This window comes from Sturnus vulgaris, chromosome 9 (assembly GCF_052056855.1).
Source record: "Sturnus vulgaris isolate bStuVul1 chromosome 9, bStuVul1.hap1, whole genome shotgun sequence".
Classification (NCBI taxonomy): domain Eukaryota; kingdom Metazoa; phylum Chordata; class Aves; order Passeriformes; family Sturnidae; genus Sturnus; species Sturnus vulgaris.
In genome coordinates, this window is record NC_142251.1 from 18,956,436 (window position 1) to 18,980,618 (window position 24,183).

Below are 24,183 nucleotides of genomic sequence, written 5' to 3' on the forward strand. Positions count from 1 at the left end.
CCCCGAGGGTGTGCACTGCACAACACAGGTGGACACATCACTCTGGGGGAGCATAATGGGTAACAATGCCTCACCTGCTGGCACAGTGGAGAGGCTTTGTTCACTCCTGCCACCCTTACCAATTTTTGCTTCTGTGAGGAAGGAAGGGACCACTCAGTGGGAAGAAAACTCAGGCACTGATTACACAGAAAGGAACTGTAGTGGGAGGAGCACCTCATCATCACTCCCCACCTCCTCCAGACCTATACAAGACAAGTCTCCTTACCGGGAGCAATCACACGCTGGGAAGACAGGCACAGTGGTTACACAAACACTACAAATACAGGCACAGCTGCATAAGCCCTCCCTACCCCTGAGACTGGGACACAAAGCAGGATCAGCTGCCCCAAGGCTTCATTCCTCCAGCTGTTTCTTTTAGATACAACCATGACAGAGATGCAAACAGCAGAACTGAGACCCTCTACGGCATCCCTACACGTATTAAAAAGCAGCATTTGGAAATGTTCAATACACATTTTGAGTGGTGGGATTTCTCCCTCCAAATACATTTAGAACAAGTAGAAAAGATGACATCTCATATCTACTAAAGCCAATGGGGGAGTTTCAGCCAAAACCACTGTAGAGTTATGTACAATTATGTTCTGCTAGAGACTATAATACAATATCCAGGCTAAGAAAGCAGCTAAATCTGCTTGGCTTCAAACACACATTTATATCTCAATGTCTTCAACTTTGCTGTGTGTATATTTACTATCAACTATGGCACAAGGATATCACCTTTCTCCACTTCACCCCACTTCAGGCCTGCTGGTTGTTTTTCCCCCCGTAGTGGTTCCAGTTTCTTCTACTTTTACTGCTGTTTCCGCAACTGTATTTAATCCAAACTCCAAAAAGCTTCATTTGCTACCTAAAAGGAAAACTGCACCTGACTTAAGACTACACATGAAATGTTATATGGTTATCTGAGTATTTTCCCCAGGTCAAAATTAAGACAGAATTAATCACTCTCACCATTCAGAAAATGAAAGCAGTAATTTTGCTCATACCAAGGAATCTGATGGTCCTGCGCACCAGTGGATTTATATAACAACAGTCTCCAGTTAATATTGTTTTCTCTTGGTTTTCAAAATCCTTTGTAGCTAACTGTAGACAAAAGACTGCAGTTTCTCCAACGATAATCTTAGGGGAGGAGAAAAAAGGAGAAAGAAATGGTGCATCAGATTACAGCATGTAAAATACACTAATATTAGAGAGACAGACATCTCATCTTAAAGAAACAAGACCAAACCAGCACAAAAGAGAGCATAAGTGAATCAAGTTCTGTACATTAATATTCTTATGAAGGAAATATGCCTTATGGCTTGCTTTACTTTATTTGCCTTAAAAGAGAATAAATTATTACAACCAGGATTTATAGTCAACATAACACAACCTAGTTTTCAGGATGAGGAGAAAGAGAAAGAAATCTGTTAGTTCAAGAACACCAGATCACATAATGCACAAAATCTGGACCAAAGTAAAGGCCTAATCCTGGAAGATGTTGAACATTTCAGTTCCCACATGGCATTCACTGACACTCAGCACTTTGCACGTTTGAGCTTTAAATTTTGGACTATGATAGAGAGAAAGGGGAAAAAAAGGCCAAAAGAGAGCTCCTGTTCACATCAGAGGTTTGGTTTGCCAGGAGGTACTTAACAGGGTTTGATTCACATTTTGCTAGCTAGATTTATCAAGTCTGGCTTTAGCTCTGCTCCTCATGCTTGAACAAAGTGTCACAACTGATATTTTAAAATTAAGAATGGCCTGCTTCTCATTCACTCCACCAAAATAAAGTTCTCATGTCTATATATCATTCACAATATAGCTGGCAAAAAAACATCAAAATCATCAAATGAGAAAAAATATTTTAAAATGTAAAATATCTTCTCTGGCTTATGTATTTACCTGTACAACAAAGCATGACCTTTAATTTATTCACCACAATTGAGACTCAATAGCCAAAGCCAAGACTTTAAGCAGGTATCTATCTAAAGCTAGGATATTGAAGCTTTATGGAAGGAATAATTGAAAAGCAGAGCAGAAGGGTCAAATACAGATCAGTGGATTCTAACCTTAATTTACTGTGGGACTTACAGGCAAGGCTCTTCCACTCCTCTACATGAAAAACTTAAAGCTTATTGACAGTTACATCACATTTTGATCAACAAGAATGAAGACTACCAAAGTAAAATCTTAATACTCCACAAATACAAGCAATAATGCCATCAAATCTGATTAACTGCTGAGGTTTTTCTAAATCTTTGCCCTAACAGGAAAATATACATCTTTTCATATATAATACAATAGGTCTGAACAGTTCTACAAAATAAATAAAATATTCTGCAGGCACTGGCTCACGTGCACATTTTGTCATCCACAGGAAAGATGCAATTAATGATCTTCCTTAGCTGTTTGTAGATTATGCAGATACCCTTGGGAGGGTAAATTGTGGAGGAAAGTGCTACTTATAAATAATGTGGCACAAGTAACAAAAACATCTCTGGAAGCAAGTCTGTCAAAAGCAAAATTTAATTTGTCACCAAAACAGTCATTATCTATTACTTTAGACTGGCTTCAGATCCTAGTGGAATTTTTAGATAAAAAGAAATTTCAACACCTGAACCTACAAATATCCTCTCTCTATTGTGATGTAAGCAAATTTTCAGCCAAGTGAAGTGGAATTTCTTCATCCATAATTAACAAGTGATCAGTATGAAAAATAATTCAACCTTGGATTCAAGATCATCCAAATTATGAGAAGGAAAATTCAACCCAGTGATCCCTATAGCTCTTATGAAAAAACATATCAAAAATATCAGTTTTAGCATGATTCATACAGGTAAGAAGAGAAACGCTAATACTTTTACTGTGAGTCACAGTAATGCTTTTCTTTCCTCTCAAGGACTAGGCAACCTGAATAGAGTCAGACTCTGCCTTTAATTCTTTTTGCCAAACTCTATAGATTTCAGTAAAATTTTCACAGATTTTGAAACTCCAGGAAAGAGCAGAATTCAGCACAAAGGAAGCATCTGTAAGATACAGTGTTCAACCTTTTGCAAGAACACCAAGAGTGCCAGCAAGCTCAACTCTCCAGCTCTGAACAGAGACTGAATCTGCTGATCTAAGAATAAAAATTGTCTTCTTGGCTGGTAGGGAAGCTGGGGTTTACTAAAGAGAGAACTGCTTTTTCAGTTATAGGAAAGGAGATCCTCACTTCCAGCAATCTGTCTTCATCGGCTGCATCTAGATCTTTGCTGCTGCCGACAGTTTCTCCTTGTTACATTTCCTGTCTTTGATGGTGACCTCTATGAAGAAAACCCTCTGTTCCAAGAACAGCAGCATTCAAGTTCTTAGTCGAATAATACTCTGAGGGTGGGCACGTAGGTGCAAGGGTCAGAAGGATGTGGAATTAAGCTAAAGACAAAACTTCTGCTGCAGAAGGCCTAGTGCTCTACTGTCAGAAGTAATAAGAGTCATTGAGCACACAGGGCATTCATCTCCGTGCTTCCGCGGATTCGCTTCGATAGATTCCTTCTAGAATTTGGCAATAAATACAGGTTCTTTATTTTTCTGTACTGGCAGCTCAGCTAAAGCTGTTCTCCTTCCTCCATCCTTCAGCACAAGCACTGCTCATCTCAATAATCAGCCTATTGATGTTTCAGAAATGTAAGAAAAATCCTTTTCAATCTCAATAAAACCCAGGAGAAATTCTGCTTCCCAGTGCAATTCCTTTCCTTTCTTCTTTCCAGCATCACTGGCAATAATCAGCTCTACAGAGCAGAGGAAAGGAGAACAGTATCCCTCCTACACTTTACAGCAATTTGCATGCCTGGTATATTGCTGGAAGGAGCAATTTCTGTATTCCTGCTAGCACAGGAACCACCATTACCCCTTTCACTGCATATGCGAGTTGTAACCAGCCAACAAATGACATTTAATTTACCAGAATTATTTGTGTACTTCTTCTCTAAGTCTTGGGGTAAAAAGTTTTTGGAATATTCCAAAACTGGCAGTGAAAGATTGCAATGAAGAATCTGAATGTTCTGATAACATAAACACCTGGACAAAAGTACACAAGTTCAGGTACAGGAATACGATTGCAATAAAAAAGAGAGGATATTAGAAACATCTTTTACCTTATTCTAACAGGGTCATACTACTTTAGATCACTGTACAAATCTCCCAAAGGTATGTATTAAAATTCATAGCTCACAGATATTTTAAAAGTTATTAAAAGCCATCCTTCCATTTGACATATAGCTACAGCATACAAAGTATAAGAAAAAGAACAATTTTCATCTGAAGTCTAACAGTACAAAGTTCAGGCTCTCCAGTATTCTGAAGAACATATGTATAAACAACCTGCAGAGTCCTTAGATAAAAACACAGTGTACATAAGTGTTGCAACAAGGAGCAAGACAAGAACAATCATTTACTCTTATGGAAGCACATAAAAAATATTAACCCAGCAAAAATTAAATTACTGGAGTTCTTGGAACCATCTCCATGGCAATCATATCCTGTCTGTGATATGACAATCCATTTGACAGCCAGGAACAGAATTTGAGAGAGATGAGATCTATAATTACTATTTCTTCTTGTTTTACCTCTTAACTCCATATTAATATATTAGCTGATTGATTTTCACGGTGTGTTCATACATTTTTTGCATTTTCTGCCAACCACTAATACCTGTCCCTTTCCTTGTTTTCTTCTCAGGATTCTTACAGCACTTTGCACACATTCCCTACACTGACTTCTTCCTCCCAAGTAAGTCCAGGTTTTTTCTGTATTAGTCATTTTTCTGAATCCAGGCAAGCTGTGCCTAGTTTTAGCACTGCATGTCAATTTAGAAATCTAATTTGTCCTTCCATCCAGTATATTCTTAACTTGGCTCTAAATTCTGCATTCTTTTCAACTTGAAATGTCAAGCCTGACTCATTCCAAATATTAGAGCTAGAGCAGCTCTGACATTGTTGCTTTTCCAGTAAACTGACTCCATAAACAAACTTCCCCTAGTGTCTCCTATGGTTCACAACAGCCAGCCCTATTAAATAAGTGACCTTAAATCTGCACTTCTTAAAATAGTGATGAGGTTTACTTTATGACCTACATTCTCATATATTTCATGTAACTCCCTATAAAGTCCCAGGACTCAAGTGAGACTTAAATATTTATTTGCATGACAAGATATCTGAGGGTACATGAATATGGTTAAAAAAGATAAATCCTAAAATATAAGGTTGATAATCTCAATTTGGGATTAGAAAATAAATTTCTATGTATACAGTCATAGACCTTTCCAGCTAACATCTACTTTAGTCTACACAAATGTCAAAGAAATATTTCACACAGGCCAGGGACTGTCATAGAAGACACGATTCCCTCTCTGCCAATTCTCAAGGTTATGCTGTAACTACAGCAACCACTCAGATAGATGAGTAACACTGAAAAGTGGTTACTGCATTAAAAAGACCACTAAATATTCATCCATGTGCTCAACTTGTCAAGTTAAGAACATTTTACAATACTGTGCATTGTAGCTTCCCTTCTGACTTTGTTTCATTCATTGTGTTTCTCCAGTTTAGGCATGACTTGAACAGTAACCAAGGCTTCTATAGGGCCATCTTCAAGAAACAACCTTGGGAAAATGAGCACTCAGGCAGTCCATAGCTCTGCTCTTCTCTAGAATGAATCTTCTCGTTCTTACTTACCAGGCAAGAAGGGAAGGTAGGAAATGGAGCTAAAAACCTTGGGAATGATTTATATATCTCTAGGAAAATTGTTATCAATTAAATTTCATGGCCTCCCTATTCATTTCACTTGTGAGTTCCCACTTAGTGAGCTTCTATCTGCTTTGTTATTCCTGCCCTTTACCTCATCTTTTTAACTTTTGAGACCATGGGCTATTCCTGGCCTATTTCCTCTTTAAAAATGCCATCCATGTAGCAATGAACATAGTGGCCTCAGTTTGGGAAATGTAGCAGCATAAAGTTTGGCCTTTAGTGATGCTGAAAGTAAAGTTCCACTCTCCACTTGAAGCTAAAATCGTTGAGTGAGGTGACAGCCCTGGCAGGAAAAGCAGCAACAGTATTTCCAGCAGTAGCAATTTCAAGCTCATTATGCAGAGTTTTCCCTTGAGGCCATTTTCTTTGTGTTTTTCTTGTTCTCATTGCTTCTTGCTTCCTTAAACTGACAGCAAATGCCCTGGTCAATTTTCAGAGAAGTACATTTTCTATAGTAACAAATGACCAGTACTTTTGCAGAAAATGAAAAAATAAATCCTAGATAAATCTGTGTGGTATTGATTAAATACAAATATCCTCTCTTGCATTCAGCATGAAGATATAGGACTGTACTGCATAGCAGCTTCTAAAGGTCTAAAGAAAAGATGTAAAACAGAAAATTGCTTTTCTAAAAAAAGATTTTGAGAAAAATACTCAGCCTTTTTGAGCCAGTAAATTTTGCTTTAAAAATATGTACTTCCTATTTTTTTTTTTGAGAAAAATACTAAAATTTAATATATTGGTCATGTCCACTTACAAAAGAAAAATAGTAATAAAAGATTACATATCTAATAGTGAAATATTATCTGCTTTACTCACTTCTCTGTAGTGCAGAGTAAGGCTATATGCTACTAAACAGTAATGTTACTTTTGACAGGAACAAATATTCTTTATTTCCCTTTTTAATATATTGTAGATATACTCAGTATGTAACAGTGATAAAGGCTGCTCTCTTCAGGAAGACTTTACTGGTATTTGAAAGCAAGAGGCACATAATAACCAATCATTTATAAACAGGAAACCAGAAATGAATCACATGAGAACATAATCACAGAGACATGGACAACCTCTTCATTCATTGACTTGTCTTCATTCATTACCACATGAGAGGAAAAAACTGAAATATTTTGAAGTACAGTCTCTTAAGAGCTTCCTTTTTTCCTTAACTGAGCAAGTGACCATGTGTGCAAATGGCACCTCCTCTGGAGCCCATCTGTGCTGTCCATCGGGCAAAGGCTCTGCAGGGCAGCACCAGGGATGGAATCACACAATGCCACAGTAAAGGCTGGTTATGAACAAGGCCATTTAGAGAAACAGTCACCAGGAGAAGGCCTTGTGCCATCACCAGAGGGCCACAACTGGTGGCACATGAGAGCAAGGCCTGGCATGGCACTCGATGCTCCAGGACTGAGGCAGGGCACTGGGCACACAGCCCAGGGGGGCGTTTGCCGTTTGCCACCTGCTCGTGCCTGTTGGACCTTTTGTAGCACTGGGAGATGAAAATGCCCAGCTGCTCCACACTGCAGCTCTGCAGGCAATTAAAATGGCCAGGACGTGAGGAAAGCACGCTCAGGAATGCCAGTGGGGCAGTCTGGGGACCAAGTCTGGCACCTGGCTCCAAAACTATCAAAATGCCAGCACAGTTTTACAATACTGACATGAGTATTCTTGCTGAACACATTGCAAGAGGTAGTAGATAAGAGACATTCATGAGAATTCTTGCCCATGCATCAAGCTCTTCTAATTTTAAAAAATACCATCAAAAAACTGTTAATCTAGAGAAAATCTCTACATCTAAAAAAACCCTAGTAAATGTTGAGGGGAAGAGAGGAAAAATAATTCAAAACTGCCTTCTAAAGGCATAAATTCACATTTCAAACTGTGAAGTTACTTTAGACTCAAATACTCCAGACAACTTTATCATAAGAAATTTTTATAGTTTTTAAATTGTTCTCGTTTTCTTTTTACAAAAACCAAGGATGCTATTATGCAAAGTTTCCGAACTCCACACTTCACAAAGACACCCCCTTAAGAAAATGAGTTGCAATATGACCAGATATCAACTGATCTTAGTCTCCCAGTCTCTGATGGATACATGGAAAAGGTTGTTGTTAAGTATAATTATTTAATTAAGGAGTTGGAAAAAGAATTCTACACCAACATTTTTCATTTTTCTCAAGCACTTAACTTCAACATTTAAAATACTGTGGTATTTGTGAAGGAAAAAGAAAATGTTCAAAGCTCTATGATTTATCTTCTCTGAAGATAAATTCATCTGAAGATGAATTTCAAATATGCTCATCGCTGCACTCAGCTCTGTCAAGGAAGTCTTCCATTGGACTTCAAGAGACACATATGGAGAAGACTGCAGTTCTTTATGACCTGGCCTTGGAGAACCCATTTGTTTCTTCACTGGCCAAGAAGACCATACATTATTCTGTCTGCTGAGGCAGACTGGTGTCCTAACCATTCTGTGCATATTGAAAATATGATTCCCTGATAAACACAATACCAGTGCATCTGACACCCATACCAGTGATCATTTCCAACAGCAATGTTACTCTGTCTTTTAAGCCTTAGGTGATCTATGTAACTGCACTTTTCTACCCAGGACTCAATTGCAAAATTCAGCCTAAATGGCCTTTCATCCTTGTTTGAATAAAATCTGATCACATAAAAGGCATCTCTTAAAGATTCTGGTCACAAAGTAGTGGTTTTACTGTCAGTATATGACTGTAGCCAATTGTTCTCAGAGGCTCAGAAGAAGGAGAATATCTGCATTTCTCGCTTTTCCCACTGTCATACTTCTAGCTTCACTTCTACTCAAGGCCAGGTACATATTGCAGATATATTATTCCTGACTTCAGTTCAAGGGAAGCCACTTCCACTGAATGCCACTGCCATCTAACAATGGAAAATGGAGGACCAAACACTGGAACAGTAAAAGTACTCTGTGTTTTAATAGAGCTCTGAGAAAAACATGCTGTACCTAAGATTAATGCCTGTAAGATTCCACAAAAATTGTTTTCTGGATTTTTGTTGCAATGTATGTGTATAAAATATACACACAACTGGTTTATTACTTATGTTTATTATTATCAGCTATAATTGATTCATAACAATAAATTCAAGTAGACAGCTCAATAAAATAATTCTAAGCTTTTTATTAAAAATGACCTACAAAATGAAATAGCTCTCTTTGTAATCACATAAGTAGCTCCACTCCTACTAATAATGGCCTCTGCATAAGCACCTCTTCCTTTACCATTACCTTAGGCTACAGTATAATTGCCAAAAGATGAAATACATTAAGATCATTAATCTTTTCTAGTTGAAATCCAAGGTAGTAACCCCATTAACTTCAACAGGAGCTGGATTAGTTGTGAAAACTATGGCACTCTAGGATAAGAGCAATACCTCATCCAAAGTCTGGAAATAGGTCTTAGCTATGAATACTGTCCCAAAAAAATAATAAAACTAGGAAGACAATCCAATATTACAGGGAAGCAGTACCAAATATTTGAAGAAGAGGTTTAACAGGTCAGATAAATCAGAAAGATGAGTCAAAAAATGCAATGCCCCCTCCTGAACATATTAACTTATAAGTCATTCTTCTAATATACTTTATGTCTTTACATTGTAAGCATTACTGCAAAGAATTCAGGTGTCATTAAAAGTGAGTTTACAACACTTTAAAAGCCCATGCATAGAAGCATTTGGTCTAAAACTATGACTTATTCTGAGCTGTCCCACGTTAGGGTTATTTGTTCATAGTATGTGCATTCAGCATAAAACCAGCAGTAAAACTGCTCAGTAACAAACCCTGAGAGTATTAATCCACACTTCTAGTGCCTCTGAGAGCCAGGAAACAAGTGACCAAACAAAAGCTTTCAAGTAGAGAAAAGTAGAAATTGCACCTTGTACCGATGCCTGAGTAACAGAGTCAAAGAGAATGACTCTAGAGAAGTTAACTTTTCAAGCTTCACTGAGCTGGCCAACTCATGACATTATTCCCAGAACTAGAGATGCTAGTCTGGGAGAAAGGATCCAAAAGAAAAGAGGTCAGAAGTACCCCTTCCAGCCTCACCTCAAACAACTAGCAAGCCCAGATACAAACAATGTGTGACCATTCCCCCTGCACTTGAACACTGTAATTTCACAGTGTGCAATTATTTCTCCTTAAAAATGTTATTATAATAAATTAAGATACTCAAGAGATGTTTATTAGAAACAGAATCTTAATCAAGTCATACAAGTGGGGGTAGAGGCCTGTTTATGAACACCAGAAGCTTTAATAATTACTTACCCCAGCTCTTAGCAAAGCAATGGGAATAAATTAGCCAACTAGCTTTTTCACAAAATATTGCACAGCAGTAGCATATCCCATTTATCTTTGTTTGATAAATACACAAGTAGAAAGACCTTTTCAATAATGATACTGTATATTCTGCAGATCAAATATGGTGGATTTTCTTTATGGTGGGTTTTTCTATGGTGGTTTTCTGCAAATATGATTTGTACCACTTTTGTCACTCTTTCAACTCTGTTACACAATGTCTATTTTACTGCTCCTGCCACAAATCCAGATGGCTGCAGATGTGCAGCTGCCAACACTATGTTGTCTGACCCTGTTTAGAAGTTTACACAATGCAGTGCTTGAATTAAGAGGAAGTCCCAAGTGCCCTCATTGGCACAGCAGCCAATGAGCTGAAACAGGAGTAGCAAGAGTGGGAAATTTCAGCAAAAATTTCCTAGTACAGGAAATGCCTACAAGACAGAGGGGAGATTGTATACTTTGCTGTGAAGACAGCAGAGCATAAAAACAGCTCTTTAAGGCATGCAATGGTATTCTCAAAACTAATTGCAAAGTCCATTGGCTGAAGTAAGCCCAGCTACTCTTCTTCAATATGTGACTGTATCTCTTTCCACTCATGAAATAGTGCATAATGGTTTACCCTAACAAGGATCATCTCCTTCACACAGATCTGTACAATAATAGTAAATATGCTGCTGGCTTTATCAAATATCTTGAAAAAAGCTCAAGTGGTGAGAGAAGTGTTTTAAGGTTGAATGAGTCTATTTAAAATTTTTAGATCTTGTGAAGCTCTGACACTGTCTTCAAGGCAGACTTTATAATAGCTGGTTTTTGGTCTTCTCTGTGAAGACAATAAAGGACATTATATAAAATGCATATTGTTATGTAAATGTACAACCGCATGTTTTTAGCCAGTCTCGGATGCAATCTCATTATTGGAGCAATTTAAATTACAACAAAGAGAAGTTCGAATGAAAGGTGCTTGCACATTCAGCGATAACAATTTTAGTACTCTGGTGTAAATGAATCAATTCTTTGAGGCATTACATTTTTGCCACTGGTATTCAAGGTTAAAAGTACATGTGAACTGAACTATGGATACAAGTCAACCACATAAACATGACTTTTTCTGGCAACACATTATGCATAGACACCTGTGTATGTAAACATACTCAGTTTTTTAAAGAAATAGTCTCTGCTTTATGACTTTCATCTACTCCTAATCACACAAAAATCCCTGAATGCAGAAACAAAAGAAATACTGAATAAAACTGCAGTACTGACTATTAAAATGAATGCGGTTCCAGGAAAAGATTCTATCGGCACCAAATTCATTCACACACAGCAGTCCACCTCAGGAAAGCCTTGTGATTTCAAATAGCACTGAAGCATGTGATTAAACTCCATCAATACCCAGATAATTCATTAACAATACCAAGACAACAAATTAACAATCTTGCTCTGGTATAACTGCTCATGCACAAATCTCCAAGTGCTTTATACAAAGCAGCCGAACTTCATAACTACCATTTGACAGCTAGGAATGAACAGCTCCCTGTCCATCCTGCTTGAATAGTCAGATCCCTTTACCAAGGCAAAGCCTGACAGATCTCACAGCCCAGCTCTGTACATTCATTCTGCCAGCTGCAGATGTCCCTAAGCCACTCACATGGCCCAAGGTCAATCTGCCTACAAATCTCATCTGCCTTTGCTAAATGCTCTGGAAAGAGTCCCCGTGACTGACTGAAGCGCTGACTTCAGTCAAGCGTGAGCCCTTGGCAAAGGGGCCCATCCCAGCAGCTGGAATGTCCCCACACCATTCACATGGAACAGGCTCATGGCCTACAGTCCAATGCAGCACAAGCTCCCCAGTCCTCCCCTGGCCTCTCAGATGCTCAGACTCAGCTCTGTGCACTTTGAATTCATGATGGCAGTAGCCTCAGGCCTGGCCTCACGGCAGAGCCTTGCTACACCCCAGCAGGGCCAACGACACTCCTCACAAGAACAGGAAAAGCAGAACCTGAGCAGCAGAGAGGCTCTGGACATCAGGCTCCATCTATGTCAGTATGACCAAAGCACTATTAACTATGCTGTGCTGAACCTTGGCCATGTCCACACATCGTTCTGCACAGAGCTGAACTCGTGCACAGACCTGCACTTGGTAGGTGAGGCATCAGCCAGGAGCTGCTGCACCCTGTGAGGTTCCCTCTCAGCAGAGCCCTGTTACAGACAGCTGTGCGCACATTCTGTAAAACCCAAAACACTAACACATCCTGGGCGAAGTCTAGATTAAAGCAGGTCAAGCTCAAATTCTTCACCTCATGCTCCCCACAGGCTGCAAGTTCATGTTGTTGGTTACTGCAGCTCAACTGACCCATGATTAAGAAATCTTTAAGCAGAATTAATTCAGTCATGTCTGAGCCCTAAATTGCTACAGACAGGTCACAGAAATCCCTATTACCACCCAAAATAACTATACTGGGAAGCTGAGTTCCACTTACTGATTCTAATATTCAATACCTGATTTATAAAGAGCCAAACTATACATTGATCAAAGAAATCCTCGTAATACTACTAAAAATTTGAACAATAAAAATAAAATGCATGACTGATCCTTTCTAGAGACAGCATGAAACCTACCAACCTAAAACAATAGGTGTTTCAATATGCTGTACAGAGAAAGCAAAAAATAAAATCTGAATAGCAGAATACTGTTAGGCTAACTTCTGCTCTTGGAAGCTGCTTTTTTTAAAATTATTATTTAGAAAACTAAAAGCTCTGAATGCCTTCATAGATACTCTTTAACCCGACACGGTTGAGAGACAAGAATTAGTAACAACAGAGAAAGAAAAAATATTATTTTCAAATATAGCTATACTGCATTTATGCTGTACATTAGCAAGTGAATATGGTAAATGAAATTTTCATATAAATATACGAAGTATAATAATGAGACAACGGATATTTATGATACATTTACACAATATACATAGAACTATAAATAATTTTATGCTGTCCAGACTGGCAACCAGAAGCTTAATCCACAATTCAAGTCTTCATACCATATAACCAGGAAGGTTTTTTAGGGTGCCTCACACCCCAGGAAGGGGCATCCAGAATTAAGATTACATTAAGTGACATCCAGTCAGTTTTGAATCTGTACGGAACAATTTGTTCAACTAACAGATTCTGAAGAGCCTTAATATATACAATCATTTTTCTACTGCAGATTTCTTAGCATTTTACATTGAAAATAAATCTATTCTGATCCACACGTAAATAGAAGTGCTCTTAGCAGTTTGCCCATCAGAGGCAGCAAGTGCTAACTTCTGCTTTCCTAGTCACTGTCCAATACCATGCTCATTGCACTATGTGCAAATACAAAGGACTTTGTTTTCCACAGATATTCCTCCTTAAAACAGTATGTCTCATGTACAACTTTTTGAGTGCCAGAGATAAGGTATACTCACTTCAGCCAAACTTTTTACTTTCCATCTATGAGGTTACCACATCTCTGCTAAATAAAAATCATGTATGATGAAAGCTGGGCCATCATGCACTTCAGTGCATCTGAGAGATGCTGCAAGCGCATATAAAGCTTTTTAAACATCACTCTGCTTTTAAGGCTGAAAAACACAGCTAAAGCTACTTACAATTCTACTTTGGTTGTCATTTATTATGTATCATATGGACACCCATCTCCTCAATCCTGCATGATGTACAATGAGCAAGAATTGTTTAGCTGAAAAACTGATTATTACTTCAAGCCTACTATTTTAGATTACAAACAACGATACAAATTCCTTAATCGTGCAGGATTAGTTGGATTAACAATTTCTCACTTAAGTTTAAGTGCATCATTTGTAGGACAAGCAGGCATTCAGCTGCTGCAAACAGAACCCTGCCTGCCTCGTTCACATCTGCTTGCCACTTTACTTCCAGAGAGCCCATCAAAGGATGAAGCATATGGCCTCGATATTGTTAGTGTTTGTAACTCACATGCATACCAAGCACAGCAGAAATACATCCAAGTGGAAGTACAAACATAACTTCTGCAGGCACTGTTCATGTAAGCCATCACACCACAACGGGCAGACACACAGATAAAGAATTGCCAAGAAAACACACAGTGGTTCTGAATTTTTAATTGTTTCTCCAGGTTATAGCTCTGTTGGATTAGTGGTTTAATGATGAGATAAAACCAGCATCAGACTATCGAATCATGTATTTGTCTTGCTATGTGTCCCAACAGGCCAATACTGACATCTGGTACACAATGTCACTGCAGACCTAACAGAGTGATTTATTTTTTTATTCTTAAGTAAAGCTGCAAAGCAACTATCCATGAACAAAGGAAGAGCATGAAATAAACTGTCCCTCAGCTTTAAACTTCTGCATTCCAGAAAAGGGCATTCCTACTCCCAAAAAGAGTTGGAACTCCTGAAGTCCCCATCATTTGCATATTTAAAGAAAAAAAAGGCACTAAGTTTTATATCTTTCCTACAAGCACATGGGAATGGAAGAAGAAATCTATCAAGGAAAGAAATTGCAGCTGTGCACACAGGTTTAAACAGAGCTATGATGACAGGAACCAAATGATCTCTGCAAGAACAATGTGATCACAGAGTAAACGAAGTATTCTGGCAATTCCTTATTCATGCAAAGTTTTAACAGCTGAAAAATAGGCCAACAAGAGAAAGGCACATAAAGCTAAAAAGCTTTAGCTTCTTGATCCATAACCTATTTCAATAATCCTGGAATTATTTTCTTTGATTGGCTAATTAGTTTCTCAAATAAAACCAGTTCCATTTGATTTCAGAGGCTGCTTAGTCTAGCCAATTTATGAGTCAGGATGTAAAACTTTAATCTTCTGTTGCTTTAACACTGTCTTATCAAAAACAGCCTCATGATATGTTCAAATATCATAATAAGAGTTCATTGTTCCCAGAAAAAGAGCACTAGGATAGACTGCATACCTTGGTGGACAATTCCTTAACTTTCTCAGTAAGTTGTACATAAAACTGAAAACTTAAATACCTTGCTACATATCCCTGGGATTTTTTTTGCCCTGTAACACAGCTGCTGGCAACTGCTCATCCTGGCATTATTTATCAAGCTTCCTTTATTCTTTTCTGACAAAAATGACAAAACACTTTAATCTCCTTCAGGATGCACAGAGGTCACTTCTTCGAGTAGCAGACCAGGAGAAAAGTCTGTTCAATTTTTGGAATCATAGGATGGCGTCAGTTGGAAGGGACCCTTAAAGATTATCTGGCTCCCAGGCCTGCAACCAGGTTGCTCAAAGCCCCATCCAACCTGGCTTCAAACAATTTTAGGGATAAGGAATCCACAGTTTTCCTGGGGAACCTGTTCCAGCGTCACAGCACCCTCATAGTGAAGAATTTGTTCCTAATGTCGACTTTAAATCCACATGCTTTCAGTTTAAACCCTTGTCCTATCACTATGAGCCCTTGTAAAAAGTCCCTCTCCAGCTTTCCCACAGGGCCTCTTTATGTAGTGGAAGGTGTTCTAAGGTCCTCCCAAAACCTTCTCTTCTCCAGGCTGAACAACCTCAGCTCTCTCACCCCGTGCTCATACGAGACAAGCTCCAGCCCCTTGATCTCCTTTGTGATCCTTCTCTGCACTCCAGCAGGCCCATGTTATTCTGATGTTGGGGGCCCCAGAGCTGGATGCAGTACACCAGTGGGGTCTCACAGAAGTGGAATGTCCCTGTGCTTTAGTTCTTTCCAATACTATCAAGGTGTCCATAGAAGCCAAAGTGACTTGGTGCCAGCCATGAAGCAGAAAAATAATCAGCCTAAAGTAGATTAAAGGAACACTTGAAAAGGTAGTGGCTTTTTCTGACTTAGGTGAGGAGTGAAGAAACAGCTCAGACATGAGGCACTGCAAATTCACAGAAAATCTTTTCAGGACTTTAATTCTAGATTATGCTTTTCTTCATATTGTAACAGACAACTGAGTATTTTGGTGCCCCAGGTGGCACTATCTAGAACCCTTTTTCAGCACTAAGTTGCACACTAGTAGAATAGTTTCAGTGAACTACAGGTTAACTAAAAGCTTCCCTGCCAGGAGCATTTTGAGAACTCAGCCTGATAAAATTTGATCAGTCCCTGATGCCACAACACACAGATTCATAGATGTCAGAAGGAAAATAGGCACTAGCAGGTTCAGAAAGGACAACTGAGATGGGAGGTGTCCAGTCACATCATCTATGTGCTGGAATCAAGTGGTGCATCTCCTTCAGGTCTCTGCATATTCTTCAGCTGCTGTTGAACTACTCAACACCTGGAGCTATTAAGACAGAAGCAAAGACAGTGAAGAAGAAAGGAGACTTAGGAAAATTGTGCAGATACTTCAAAAGGCAGATTGTCTTTTTCAATTTTCACAGAATGATCTTGCTCTTTCTTAAGCATCAGGGTACAGTAAATTTGATACAAGAACAATGATACTGCATCTTTCACTTTACAGTCTTTCTTTCACCAGGATTCAAAACTTCTTCCTCAAGGGAAAAAGTTACTGACAAAAGCTAAGCTCAAGGCAGAATGTCTGTTTTTTGACATCCACCCCTTGTTTGGGATGTGCCAAATCTAAAGTTTCCTCCAGTCCACTAAAAAAAAAAAAAAAAAGAGAGAATGTAATCTAAATGGCAAATATTTTTTTCAGCTATGACATTAAAAGTATTATCCTAAAAGAAATTAGTTTTCAACTGGTTTGCAGAAAAAAAAAATTTGTTAGGAACTCACCTAGGCAAATAGAAGTGTGTATTTTATGGATAAGTACTGTAATCATGTATTTGTTACTTGGGAATAAAAACAAACAACATCTGCATAATAGAACTGTTTACATATCTTAATGCAAATGTGTCAGTATCTCCTCCTGGCTTTTATATGACAGTCAGCATACATCTTAGGTCCAATACATCACATTTTATACCACTTATTGTTTAAACAGTTTTGACATTTTAAGTAATCCATATTAGCATAGGGAATCACTAAAAGAACCCTTGAGTGCACTTCACAGTATTTTAAAGAGGTCAAAATTATTAACATCTACCAGAAAGAAATAATGCAAAACTGATCACTCTATAGATTCTGAAAACATGAGACACTAGCCTCACCGTTCTAGAAATCATTTCTACTGGAAGTTAAAGGATTAGACTGACGTGTATTTCCCAAGCTACATCTGTCATAACAAGTTTAAAAAAGCAACCAGCCCACTGAGCAAGAACTGGCACTTTGGGAAATGGCTTAAATAGCACTGAGCCCTCAACTAGCAGTTCTATGCTTATTACATATTTGACTAGACTCAAATCAGGAACCTTTTTCCTGTCCCCTTAACATTTGACTTTAAGATTATTAAAAAACAAAAAAACCTAAAAAAATATGTATTGAGAATTCCTCACTATACCAGAGATTTCAGGACATTAGTGCTATGGACAGCAAAAGGACGGGAGCACAGAGCCAGCAGTAATCTTCCAAAACTGAGTCACAAAGACAAAGGGGAAAAAGGGAGCCCACAGGGGCCCTTGCCACTGCCCATGTCTCAGTCTTCTCTCACTGAATATCACAATTAGGGCTTTTCCACTCTTCTGATTGCAATTTCCACCTCATCTACATTTTTTAAAAGATTTTACTGCTTGTGTGCCTAATGCTCCTTATGGAAACATATCTACTAATTCAAGTCATTACCTGTGCCTCAAAGTGTGACTTAGGAGACCTTCAACAAATGAAAGTCTAACACTGGAAGGGACCATATATTTTATCATATATTAAGCTGCAGTTGTTTTCAGCACTTTTTAAAAAGCAGACTAAACAAAACAACTCTTTGGACCCTTAAAATTCTCCAGTGGAAGAACTCATAAAGTACAGATTTGACATCTAAGAAAGAGTGCCTACACCCTTAAGAGATAATCCACAGAAAACCAACATTATAATCTATCTTCATTTCATGGAACCTACATAAAAGCTAGGAAACCAGCTGGAAAAAGGGAAAAGAAGCAGCTCTTCCCATCCTACAGAAAAGTTGCTGGATTCCTCTACAGGTTTCCTAGAATTGCTTCAATCCCTGTGAATCATAGGATGGTTTGAGTTGGAAGGGATCTTAAGGCTCATCCAGTTCCAGGCCACCTGCCATGGGCAAGGACACCTTCCACAGGCCAGGCTGCTCAAAGCCCATCACACTGCCAGGGATGGGGCATCCACAGCTTCTCCAGGCAACTGTGAAGCAGCAAGGGCTCTAAGCAGAGACATCTAGGCAGACAATAAATTTGTTACAGCGAAGTGAATAGCACAATCTGACTCCTTACCAGATTCTACACAACCTATGAGATATTCAGACTAGAACAGCTCAGCTGGGAGAGACCTACAATAATCATCTAATCCAGCTGTCCACCAAGTCAGGGCTGACCAAATATTTCCTAAATACACAGAAATTACCTGACCAAAGACTGTAGCTATACAAACCCAGAAAGTCCCAAGTACAAAGCACAGAACTTCTTTCCTTCAGTCACAGTTTCCCTTTCCCATATCAGAGCACTTGACTCAAAGATAAAAATTATCAAAAAACCACCACTTACAAAAAACAAAATCAAAACAAACAAGCAGAAACCAAATAAAAACAACAAAATAAAATAAGCAAACAAAACCACACACACACATAAAAACTCCAAACAAAAAAGCCAAAACCCCATCAAAAAGTCAAGCATTCCAGTAGAACAAGTAGTCTCTGCTTCTGCCCTGGGACTGCACTTCTCAGATCACACTCCTGAGCACCTGTGCCTTGCCAGCCAGCTGCATCTGTCCCTGGATGGCATGGGAGCAGATGGGCTGAGGAAGCAGATTGACTCAGGAATGAAAGCCTGGCAGCAATGCTGCACCAGGGCTGTAGGAATGTACGAGCAGGAAGCAGCATTTTAAAGACTTTCCAGAAAATTTCCAGGATGAACACAGTGCTCACAGTACATCCCTGTGAAATAACACAAATTGTGATTTAGATCTCAGCACATGCAGGCTGCTGCCCTTTGAGCAGACACTCAGCTCAACCCCATGGCTGCTGCAGCATCTCTGATGTGGCACAGGGGTTTGGATGTGCAGCTGTGTGACAGCCTCACAGCAGACAGGCTCACTGCTGATGACATGCTCATCAAGACACGTCCTGCTATCGGTACTTTACTTTTTTCAGTTCTCTATTAGCATGCATGTAGAAAGGAAAATCATTAGAAAAACTTTTTTTTTTTAATGATTTTTGAGCAACTTCATTCAAACTCAATGCAATGGAGCCATAGTAAAATAACCTAGCTTACCTTGAAGCACTCTATGGCTTCAATTCAACAAGTCTCATCAGTCAGAAAAACCTCAGTTGCTGTGAACACCAAGGTAAAGATTCTCTTGCTCTACCTCACAACTCCAGAAAGAGCAGTAACCCCATACACCAAACAAGCAGAAAGAAAAAAAAAACAGGACTTAAAAAAAATCCTCATAAATCATAATACTTAATATCCTATGTTCAAGGACATTTTGGGGGAAAAAACATATTAGGGAATACTCATTTTTGGGAAAAGAAGTGAAATTGCATTCACAGAAATCCATTTCCTTCACTAGTCTACAGCTGCATCTTTACAGACCAAAATATGTCTATGTTACATGACTCATTTTTATATTTCATTTGCAGAAACAAAATTACACAGAACATGCATGTCCAAAATGTCATAGACAAGAAACAAATGAAATAGAAAAGAACCTCATCTCTGAAATCTACTACAAGTGAAAACATACAAGTTGCTTTGGTGAAGAAATCTTACTTTCACCATTCCTTTCAATGAAAAGAACAAGCAAAGGCAATGTACATGTCCTGCACAACTGAGTAAGTGCCATTCCGGGTAAACACAAAGCCCAAGAGGATTGCCCAAGGCAAATCAGAACAAAACTCTATGCAAAACCTGACAAATCCATCTATTTAATAAAGTTAATTATTAGACTTAATGTTGTTGAATCCATGAGACTCCCAGGAGCTGAATTTTGTGTTTAATAAAATAAAATATACTTTTTTAAAAAGTGAAACACGGGCACCTACAATGTGCTTTTCCATTCCCTGAAATCCCAAAGCATTTCATATGCCCAAAAGACTGGTGACTGGGAGATGAAACATAGTTAAGTATCATTAAATTCTATTATTAGCTTTTCAGGAAGGCTAATTACAAGACTGCCAACCCAAAATGTCATGGAGATTTCTCTGATGTAATCATCTAGCACCCAGGAAATGAATGGAAACTACCAATCCATCTTGCTGACACATATTAGGAAAAAAGACATGTTCAACATGAATATCTGACATAATCTTTATAGCTTTCCAAAGCAAACAAAAGAAATAGAATTAAAAGCAAGACAAACATGACAAAAAAAACCCCAACAAAAATTCCCTTTTAGAATCTCAACAGTATTTAGGGGTTCAAAAGAACAAACAGATAAATAAAGTCGTCAAGTAATTGATGTTCACATCAAAGGAACCAAACAAAGCCAAAATGCTACATAACAAGTTTTGCCAAATGAAGAGGTTCAATCCCTTGGGGGAAAAAAAAGAAATTTAAAAAGAGAACCAAGTCTCAATACTAAGGCTGACCCTGACCACAAGGTTTTATGTCTGATACCATCTGAGATCTCATGATGCTACAAAAGCAGAAATTGTGTCTGGGATTATCATAGTATTATCCAGATGAGGCTTTTTGTACTCCTATTTTGTTACATTTTCCTGAAAAATAATTACTGTGATAAAAAAATAATTGCTATCTCAAAAGGCCTTTTCTTACTGCATTTTTAAGAATTATTCTAATGCTTACAGATGATTAAAATAAACTCTTTACATGGGCTTTCTGCATGTGTAACTGTGCATGCACCTCGTAAACCTACATGTAATCCATCCCCACTAGTCAAATGTCCCCCTCTAGGTCTTTCCTTCTCAGTACGGTCAGGGATCACTGAATGATGTTAATGCCCTCGTTATCTGGCAACACAAAGAGTACCTTCAACAGCTTGAAAGGAATCTCATTGCTTTTCCAAAAAGCTTTCTCTTGGCTGTTTTCCAAAAAAAGATCCCCAAAGCAAATCGATTAAATAAATCGCTTTTTAGACACACCTGTTTAACACTGACTGATGGAAGATCATATTCAATTAGAGACACAGGTTTCGTTTGCACACACATCAGTTACTGTGATACACGGGGACAACTAAATCATGTAAAACTGCTCCCTGCTCTTTGCACGTACCAGTTGACTTTTAGAAAATAAAACTGACAGAGGGGTTTTCTAATTAGTAGCGGGTGCCACATCAGTAAGTGGTTGCTAAAAACCGGATTTTCCTCAGGCTGTCCGTCTATCTGCAAGCGACGCGCGTTTCAAAAAAGAAAAGAGAATTTTTTACCAAAAGGAGTCGCACGGGGTTGGAAATAGAGGCACTGGCAGTTACATAAACCGGTGCTAAAAATAAACTTGAGAGGCGCGGTGGGCACGGTGGGGCAGGGGCTGGGGCCGGCAGCGCTGCCCGCCGGGGCCGAGCCGCAGTCCCGGCAGCGCGCAGGGTCCCCGCCCGCCGGGCCCGGCTCGCCGGCGGCACCGCTCCGGCCGGGACCCGCGGCCCGGCCCGGCCCAACAAGTCACCGGAGAGCGGACACGGCGGCCCCTGCTTACCACCAGCACGGGCACGCCTGCGGTGAGCGAGTAGAGGAGCACCGGCGGCACGGCGCTGCGGTCCTCCGGGCCCGGGTAGGGCTTTCGGTACGCGCCCTCGTAGCAGAAGAAGCCTTGCACGTTGACGGTGAAGGTGTCCGTGTACTCGAAGTAATAAGCCAGCATCACGGTCCCTGCCATGATCACCATCTGGAAGTAAAGCATGCTGGTGAGCGAAGAGGGCACTCGCATGTACGTGGGCTCCGGCGGCCGCGGCAGCCCCTGTGCCCGGCGGCGCGCTCCGCCCGCTCCCCGGCGGCATCCACCGCGGGCGGGGGCGGCTTAGCGGCGGCCGGGAGCGCGGTCAGCCCGGCGGGGAGGGCGCCCGGGGCAGGCCAGGCCGGCGGGACAGGGCAAGGCAGGGCAGGGCAGCGGGGGCCCGGCCCGCCGCTCCGGCAGCGGCTCCAGCGCGGGCAGCGCTCGTGCGGCGGGCGGGCGGATCGTGGCGGAGGCAGGGCCGGCCCAGCCCCGCCCAGCCCCGCCCCGCCCCGCCCCGCCCCGCCCCGCCCGGGGAGCAGCGGCCGCGCCGGACCCGGCGGAGAGGGGAATTGCTCGAAGCCTGGAGGGCTCCCACGGCTCAGGCCCCCGGCCGTGATTCCTAAGGGAGCCCTCCGCGCTTTCCCAGGGGGCGGGGACCACCGTGGGTCCCTCTGTGCCCCGACACACGCACCTGTACGACGGGCGTGCACAGGACGGGAGCTCCTGCAGGTGCACGCCGTCCTTCCCCTCAGAGAGCCGACGGGAAGCGGCCCCAGCATTGCCCACAGGCACAGCTTGGGCAGGCACGGGGATCGCCGCTGTTGGCCGAGGTGGGAAAGACCTCAACATGGAATCATAGAAGCGCAGCATCAGCTAGGTTGGAAGGGAGCCCTGAGATCATTGAGTCCAGCCTATGGTCTAACACCACCATGTCATCTAGGCCACGGCACTAACTGCCACATCCAAGCTTTCCTTAAAGACCTCCATGTATTCTTGTGTGATTCTGTGATTTTTACAAGAAAATCATTCTTCATTTTTGCCCTATGGTTTGCCTGACGTTTTTATGGTAGCAGTTTTGGACATACATTGTAGTTACATGTTAACAAAAGAGTCCATCATAAAGTTTCATGTTAGATTCCTTAACAAACCCTCAACCCAATAACTTTAGTGTATTTATTTATAGTAAGAAACCTGTCAATACATAACGCATATCCTGAGCATATCTGTTTGTTAGGGTCATCAGATATGTGAAATACATTTGACTTAGACAATCAACTTGTGCTCTGGCTCATTTCTGGCCACAGTAGAAGTTCCCCACAGTCCTACGACTACCCACCCTGACTACCCAATCCTTCCAAAACTGGGAATTGAAATACATAGTCTTTTGTATTTGGACAGCTATGAAAAAAATTAACACTTAAAGCTTTTATTTAACAGCTATAAAGAAAATTGGTAGCTGGCCTTGAATCTATTCTCACTCAAGTAATATCCTGAGTAAGAGAAGAGTTTGCACCAGTGCTCAGAGAAGTCATCATACACATAAGAACACAAAAGAGTTCTATTTAAAAATACATACACGGCAATACACATGAGAATAGACAACTGTGCCCAAGGCTTATACAGATTCACGCATGTGTGGGTTCTAGTCTGGATTCCCAGAGCCAACAGATAACATAGTTACTTAAAGGTACACCCCAAATATCACAAGGGTGGAAAACACCCTTAATGGACACTTCAACCACAGAGTCCACTTATCTTACACAGTAAAGGCGGTAAGAAATAAAGAATAAGATTAGATCACCTTGTTTTATAATGAGTAATCATTCTTGTGTCGTACTTTGGCTTTAACTGTTCATTTTCCTCCCTTTTTTGAGAATTTTTTCAATATTCACTGATGTTAGTCTCTGTGCATTTATTTTTAATCAGCCCTTGAAGAACATGCTTTTCATGTCTGGATTCCACATCTAGTCTATTTTTATGTGCTTTTAACACACTCTCCAGAAGAATCTAAATCATGTCACTCGCACTGCACTCACCAGACTTATTAGCTGGATAGCTCCCTACCTTTGTGAAAAAATCTGTAGTGAGACATGAGACATCTTGTGGTGAATTCTGCCTAGCACAAATTTTATTTTCCCCATTTATTTAGCATAGTCTAATGCACATTACCATACATATAAAAATCATAATCCTGGAAACTGCATACAGACACCCTCATTGTTAGGATGTATGGCCTGATACAAAGACAAAAGTCAACAGCCAGACTGCACTGAGCACAAGACTCAGCTCTTCAGTTCTGTTTGAGTTCATGCCCCATAGAAATG

The 24,183-nt window shown here is 40.1% G+C and overlaps 1 protein-coding gene across 2 annotated transcripts in view; it reads right to left on the minus strand.

The window, feature by feature from the left end:
• Positions 1-22,274, minus strand: part of PLPPR5 (phospholipid phosphatase related 5) — a 43,172-nt gene extending 20,898 nt beyond the window's left edge. The window contains exons 1-2 of one of the 2 annotated variants that reach the window (XM_014884849.2): positions 21,842-22,274; positions 1,047-1,179 (exon numbers count right to left, since the gene is read on the minus strand). In XM_014884849.2, the coding sequence (XP_014740335.2) occupies positions 1,047-1,179; positions 21,842-22,072 (364 nt within the window). In that variant the 5' untranslated portion in view covers positions 22,073-22,274. The remainder of the gene's footprint in view (positions 1-1,046; positions 1,180-21,841) is intronic. The other variant, XM_088170034.1, reaches the window with a different exon arrangement.
• Between the last annotated feature and the right edge of the window lie 1,909 nt (positions 22,275-24,183).